This window comes from Cyprinodon variegatus, unplaced genomic scaffold (genome assembly GCF_000732505.1).
Source record: "Cyprinodon variegatus isolate N-32 unplaced genomic scaffold, C_variegatus-1.0 Scaffold808, whole genome shotgun sequence".
NCBI lineage: Eukaryota > Metazoa > Chordata > Actinopteri > Cyprinodontiformes > Cyprinodontidae > Cyprinodon > Cyprinodon variegatus.
The window spans coordinates 72,490-79,498 of NW_015151261.1; the positions used below are offsets into that span (position 1 = coordinate 72,490).

At 39.7% G+C, this 7,009-nt stretch overlaps 2 protein-coding genes across 3 annotated transcripts in view; one reads left to right on the forward strand and one right to left on the reverse strand.

The window, feature by feature from the left end:
- Nucleotides 1-2,638, reverse strand: part of e2f1 (E2F transcription factor 1) — a 14,193-nt gene extending 11,555 nt beyond the window's left edge. The window contains exons 1-2 of the mRNA XM_015396607.1: nt 1,340-2,638; nt 1,008-1,107 (exon numbers count right to left, since the gene is read on the reverse strand). Of these exons, the coding sequence (XP_015252093.1) occupies nt 1,008-1,107; nt 1,340-1,591 (352 nt within the window). The 5' untranslated portion in view covers nt 1,592-2,638. The remainder of the gene's footprint in view (nt 1-1,007; nt 1,108-1,339) is intronic.
- A 487-nt stretch (nt 2,639-3,125) lies between these two features.
- The window catches only part of znf341 (zinc finger protein 341), a 19,532-nt gene continuing 15,648 nt past the window's right edge, over nt 3,126-7,009 (forward strand). For both annotated transcript variants that reach the window (XM_015396601.1, XM_015396602.1), the window contains exons 1-2: nt 3,126-3,219; nt 6,098-6,208. In XM_015396601.1, the coding sequence (XP_015252087.1) occupies nt 3,189-3,219; nt 6,098-6,208 (142 nt within the window). In that variant the 5' untranslated portion in view covers nt 3,126-3,188. The remainder of the gene's footprint in view (nt 3,220-6,097; nt 6,209-7,009) is intronic.

Consider the following 7,009-nt stretch of genomic DNA (forward strand, 5'->3'; position numbering starts at 1 on the left):
ATATATATATATATATATGAGAAAACGCTGTGAAAATGTGAACCCTGCTGCCTTCGGATCTGACCTCCACTCAGACTCACTAGAGCACTTAGATGGAAGTGAGCACATGCACAAGGACCCCATAAACAGACAGAAAGCTGCCTTGGAAAGCAGGGGTGGAGTCACCAGGTTCAGAAAGTTTCCTAAATGGCTGGTCTGTCAAGCCAACAAAGATTTCTTTTTTTTTTTTTTTGCTTTTCATGCTTAATAAAACTGCAAATTGCAGCTGCAGGTGGTTTAGCACAACGTCTCATTGGCCCAATCTATCAGTTTGCAAATTACAAGGAGATATAAACATCACCTCCCCACTTGGAGAAAGGATAAAAAGAAAATGTAGTGGTCTTAACAAGGAAAGAATCAAAACAGAAGATCTGGATGCAGCAGAAAGAAAAAAAAGCTTACCTACCCAAACTATCCTTAATTTAAATATATAAAAACATCAGATAGAATAAAACCCAATGCACTGGCTGTTGATGGTGTGTTTGTGACTATTGTACAAAACCTTTAAAGTTGTTTTGGAAATATTTCCATTTGGACCAATGACTCGGATCCATTCTGGTACCATTTTAAAAGTCATTCATAGAAAACTTAGGGAACATCTGGACTAACCCGTCTTTAAGGCGTCCATGAAACAGCTTAATTAAATTAATCAGAGTTAAAAAGCTAGATCATAATTCCTTTTTTTCAGTTCATAATCCTTCTACATGGAGCTAGACTAAGTTATAAAACTCTAACCCAATAGTTAGAGGTGATAAAGTGATGATGTGCTGGGTGAGAATAGACAGAATGGTTGTTATTATAACCCAAACCACTGAGCCCAGCAGAAACAATGGAGGACAGGCTGCTGATCAGGTTAAATAAAGGAGCAGCTGCTGTTAGAACAATGACAAAAGGCTGATGTATATGTGGGTTGGAACAAAGATGAATGCCCCTCTGTGATTTTTTTTTTTTTGTGTGTATGTGTATACCTCTAGGAGGAGCAGGTGTGGAGGGTGTAACTTGGCCTGTGGTTGGTCGTGTAGTGCTGACATACTGATGATCACTATCCAGGTCCAACTTCCTCTTTACCTGATGAGACGGTTGGATGAGAAAAAAAATGTTATAGAGTTATTACATGGTATTAGATTATGTAAAGCAGACAGCGAAGGAAAACAGACTCTATGCAAAATAAGATGCCTTCAAGCAACAGATGGTGAGGTTAGGAGGAGCTCTGCTGCACAGAAGAGCATGAAACTCTTAATTCAACCACTTCCCTTCTAACTCTTTCACTTCCTTCTCCCCCGCCCCCCACTCGTCTTACCGGAGGTCTCCCCAGGATTGGCCGTCTCTTGTCCTGGACCCCAACGTCAGCGGGGCCCTGCGGCGTGGCAAACAGCAGGATCTCCCCTGTGCTGCTCGGGGCGGCGGCTGGGTGGAGTCCTTCATTGCTGGGGCTGGTGATGATCACTATCTGATGGTCCTCACCCAAATCAATACCTCCAGAGTTCAGCAATGTCTCAAAATCTGCCAGCAAATCCTCCGACGTGTGCCCCGTTATCAGAGTTTCTGACATGGTCCCCCTTCACTAGACTGTGGACGTGCTGAGCTGTGACACACTGCAAAGCTGTGGTTGAAGAATGGATCAGCTCCTACTGGCATCTGCAGAGTCCTGAGAATGTTCTGCTGCTAAAGGGACATTTTTACAGGATGTGTTCAGAGGGGTTCAGGGCCAGTTCCTCAAGAGCTGGTTACAGTTTAAATGTTTATGGCTTGAATTTAAAGCTAGAACTAAATAAAAATGAAGATCAAAGATGAAACAAAAACACAGGATGTTCTACCAAACTGAAATTGCCAACTGAAGCAGGAAGAAATTGCTTAATTGCATAATACGTCACACGTCTACAGGCTGAGAGGGAGAAATGTTATTAAATATTAAATATTTTTTTAAAGCGACGCAGGCGGTAAGAAAGGCAGGTGATGATCGAGTTTGCTCAGGATCAAGCTAATCTTTTGTTTTCGTGTCTCCTGTCAGCAGAGTCCGGCCGCGGCCTGCCCTGCTAACAGGCTAACTTCTAGCCCAAAACCACAAACACTCCCACAAGTTCAGCTAAATGAGCCAGTTAGCAGCTAAGCTAGCACTTTACAACCTTAAAGCGACATTATCTTATTTTACCTGGAAGACAGAGCGAAATTATCAAGCTAGGAAAACTTTGGAGCAGCCTACAGAAGTTAGCTTATCAACATGAAATATCTACAAAGCAGAAGCATCGCCGCGCGCCCAAATCATCTCCATCAGTAAATGTTTGAAACTAAGCATCAGTCAGAGAGAAAGTACAATAATTAGGTGGCAAATAGATATACAGGGTAAGTTAGCATGTTAGCTTTAGCCGCAGGTCCTCTTTACCCTCGTTTTGTTGGGGCACGCAGGAAGCGCTCCGTCAAAACATGCAAAATAAAGCGAATTAAAACAGCCGGAATCCACGCGTGTTCATCCACGCAGCAGTCTGCGGGCCACGGCTCGCTCACCACGGGGCGCGGCCGGTCTGTGAAAGCGTCCCCGCAGCCCACTTATCGGCAGTTTTTTGTTGTTATTGTTCCAGCTGATCGACACCCAAACAAGCTGTTTTCGCGCGAAATCTTTTTTGCCGCGAAACCTGCACGTGGAGAGAAAGAGCGCTTCCTATTGGTCGAAAAGTGACGTTCTCCATGAGGCGATGATGCTGGGCTCTGATTGGTCGGTTCCGCTGCCTGTCACGTTCCCGAGCGTCGACTGTTCGATTGTTTATTACCAAGTATTTGATTTTTTTTTTTTTTTTTGGCCAAGTAGACGAAGTTGTAAAGAGTTAATTTACAATATGCGTAGTTTGTCTGCAATCAGAAATTCCATAAAAAAAAAAAAGCGGAAGTCCAATCATTTGTAAATTAACCCCGTTTTGTAGCAACGATTCATACTAAAATCAGTTTGTTTAGAAATATTCTTAAAGCATATTTATCTTTCAGCTCACGCGCTTTTAGGCAAATACTAAACGTTTGAATAATACCATAATTAAACTTGGACTTGTGGAAACATTTGTTTAAAATGCTCTAATGATTTTTCATAACGTGGGAAGTTCCCATCAAGCGGCAGGCATTGCTAGTCGAGCGCCTATTGCCTATCGGAGCTTTTCAAGATGGCGCAGGCAATATTTGAGGTGCTGGAAGGTAGTAATATTCCCTTTATTATTGCTTAATTACAAACATAGCTGGGCCGTTAGGGCTTATTTTGATAAATATGCTTTGGGATCTTTATGGAAGTCATAAAAGTATGTCCGGATCGTGGCTTAATATACGTCATTGTAAAGGTAGAGAAAAATATATCTGGAAGTGAGATGTAAACATCAGGCAGAATAAATGATTTCCCGTCTTTATCAAAGTCACTTTTTATCAGGTAATCAGTTTATAGTTTGCGGTTTTGAGCGATTTATGTTTTTCCTGCAGTGATTTTAAACTGAAGCAGGATGAGGCTATAAATCTAAGAAGTTTGTCAAGCTGCGATTTTAGGCCCAGTTTGTTTTTGGTTTATTTTCTTCTTGGATCAATTTGATCCAAGGATGTAAGTTTGTGATGAAAGTTGGTGGTGACACTCTAAGGGTGGAGGCTGATGGACCTACAGTTACTCCTGCTGCAAAAATGAGCTCAACCATCTATTTATTGAATGCTTTCCTATTGTTGAGAACACAAGAGAAGCATAATACACTGATATTTATATTTATAAATGTTAGAGAGATGCCTTTTAGTGCATTACATATATAGGACCCAAAAACATGAATGTATAAAAAACAAACAACAGCTGATTCCGATGCTAAAATCGATAAATCATGCATCCCTAGTGTCAGGATTTGGTTAGGATTGTTGACCCAAAGCAGAGGCAGGCGGAGGTCCATTTTTAGTAGATTTAATGAAGGGTAGTGAAACAAAGTCCAACAACCACAGGCAACAGGAATCCAAAAATCCAAATTAAAAACAATGTCCAAAAAACAAACAAGAAATATTTTTTCTTGTAAACTTTCTGGTGAACATGGAGATCTATTTTATTGCATATCCAAGTAAATTTGTTTCCCCTTTAAATCTGCAGCTCTTCCTACTTCTCTCTTTGCTCTGTTTAAAATATTTATGAACCGATTTACTAATATAATGATGCAAGAAACAAAATTTCAATATGTCTAGAAGCTCTGCAGTCTGATTCTATCTGCACAATAAGAAAACATGTTAATTTGAACCTGTAACTGTGAGTCATGGTCCTCTGAGAAGCCCAGCTATTTGAACTAGTAAAGAAGAACAAACTATGTTTTCTCAAGCTTCTTGCATTATAATACTAACTTCTATAAACTTACAAGTTGTAACCATTTTTAGCTCAAAAAAGCTCTGTATGTCTAACAAAAAGATTTTTCAGTGACATGATCTCTTAATTTTTTTTTAACCAACCCGTCTCCTAACTTTTACTTAAACATCAAAGTAGCTGCTGGTTAATATTCACTGAGTGCTGCTGTGTCTCTCCTCCTCCACGTAGTTACTCTGTACGCAGTGAAATGCGACCCCAAATCCAATATCTGAAAGCGATAGATCCGATGATGTCACACCGAGAGGTGGGACACGGGAGCAGTGGGAGAGAGGGAAAACAAAACCATGGACTGAAAACCCTCTGAACACAGATAGCTGCACCCAACCTCTGTTACCTTTGGCTAAAGTAAATAAGCGGAAAGGGGAAAAAAGCGGAAATTATTGGTGGGGATATGTCCACACCAGTCCTTCAGAAAGTTACGCCTGTGGTGTGATCACTTTTCTTATTGCTTGTGACAAGATAACATAGTCTCAGTTAGCCTGCTGGAGGCTGGAAACATACTGGAGAGTAAAGAAGAGGTTCACTTTACTGTAGGACAACATTTCTAGGCTTATAAGCAGAGTGGGATGGCCTTCATCTAAGCTGCTTCATGGATCAGAACGGCCTAGTCAAAGTTCAAAGTTGCATCTAATTAAGAATCTTTTGCAAATGTTTTCTCTAGAGTATAGATATGATTGCTTATTGCAAAAAGGGGAAACATCTAAAGAGTAATTAACCCTTTATAGGGCACTCAGTGAGATACTTTTAAAGTCAAAATTTCAATCCAACAGTGTTATTGGAATCCAGGACAAGACCTTATTACCTTTGCAACATTAACCTCTTACACCCTAAGGGGGTATAAATAAATTTCTGCCTGACAAAAACACACAAAAGTAAATAACTTATAGCCTCAGAGCTATTAGATTTAAGAAGAAACTTTTGGTACGTCTGTAAAGGTAAGATGTCATAGAATGGTTTTCTGGTGTCAGCACCATTGTACCTTTGACCCTGCCTGAAATATTAGGGACAAAATACAAAATATTTTGCATTTTTTGAACCTCGCCAAAATTTTCTTTGAAATAAACATTGCAAAACACTAGCAAAATATTATTTATAGCACAAAAAAGTAGTACAGACTTTCAAATCTAAATGTTGTGTAAAAATATACCAAATTTGGACTCAATCAGATGAATCATATTTATTTTAGAATGGTATTAGTGAGAAATTTCTTAGGCGGAGAGGCCATTTTGGCACATTTATCCATAAATGTCACCAAACTGTGCCAAATATGTTTTTTACATCAATACTGGGGGTTTGTTAAAATTACGAGGTCACGTAGCAGCTGGACCCACCGGTGGGTCCGTAGGGTTCTAGGGGTTAAAAAAATCTGGATCTTTTGATGGCAAAAATTATTGTCAATGTAATAACAAGAAACGCCAACCTTCTCGAATATATTAAGAATAATAACAAAAGGGCTTCTATAAGAAATTCATGAAAAAGACTCACAGAGTGAAAGAAACACTTTTTTTTTTTCAATTTGTAAGGGGTATGCAAGTGATACAAAATTTTAACTTGTCCTATAAAAGGTTAAATCTTTCCTTTCCACTTCTCCCTAAAAGAAACCTAAAAACTACTCCTTCACTTTTTCAGAAGGTGCATCATCCTATGGAGACAATGGCTTTTTTTGGGCTTTGACTTCCTTGTCCTTTTTGTCTTCAGGCATGGACAACCAGACAGTGCTGGCGGTCCAGTCTCTGCTGGACGGCCAAGGAGGAGTTCCGGATCCAAACAACCAAAACGTCTCAGCGACGCCTGCCATCCAGCCAATGGGTATGAGAGATCATAACTGAGATCAGAAAACTGTTTACATTTCCAAGCTTTCTCTGATTCATTTTATTCTTAAGGAAGATCTGCATTTCTGAAACACACCTGAGTTTTACCACTTTTTTTCTATTTTCATGATGACCTTCATTCTCAGTAAACAGCCTCAGAAAATGTAATTTCCTAAAATTTTAGTTCCTAAACCTAATTGAAAAAAATGCCATTTCACAGCTTTTTTTCAGCTTCTAAATCTTTTTTACTTTTGATATTCCAGGTTCTTGAACTGGGTTCAGTTTAGACGCCTGAACAAAACATTTTCACACACAAAGCTTAAAATGATCATAAACTATGAAACTAATTCCTGTCTAGATTTTCTATGAATTTCATAATTTAATCGGTTGAATTTGCCAAGATTTAAGAAAAAAATGGAAATAGCCCTTTACTTCCCTGTGGGATCTGAAGCCAGGTTCAACCATGCATGGTTCCATGGTTAGGGGGACAGAAAAATGACAGCTAGGTGAAAAATCTAAGCTGAAAAGTCTACAAATCAAAGAAAAATGTTTGTAGAAATTGTGGAGTAAAAAATGTCTGTTCTGAGCCTCACAGGCTCCAAACGAAGGTCATGAGAGATAAGAATGAGTTACAGCCTCCTTCATGGCATGAAGTGGAGGACTGTTGTTATTAGGAGATCCATCTGGTCAGTAGAGACTGACACGGGATTGGATTTTCACTCCTGTCCCGTCCCAATCCCGGGCCAGAGTAGAAATCTAAATCCTGTCCCGCCCCACTCCTGGTGAAATTACTCCCACT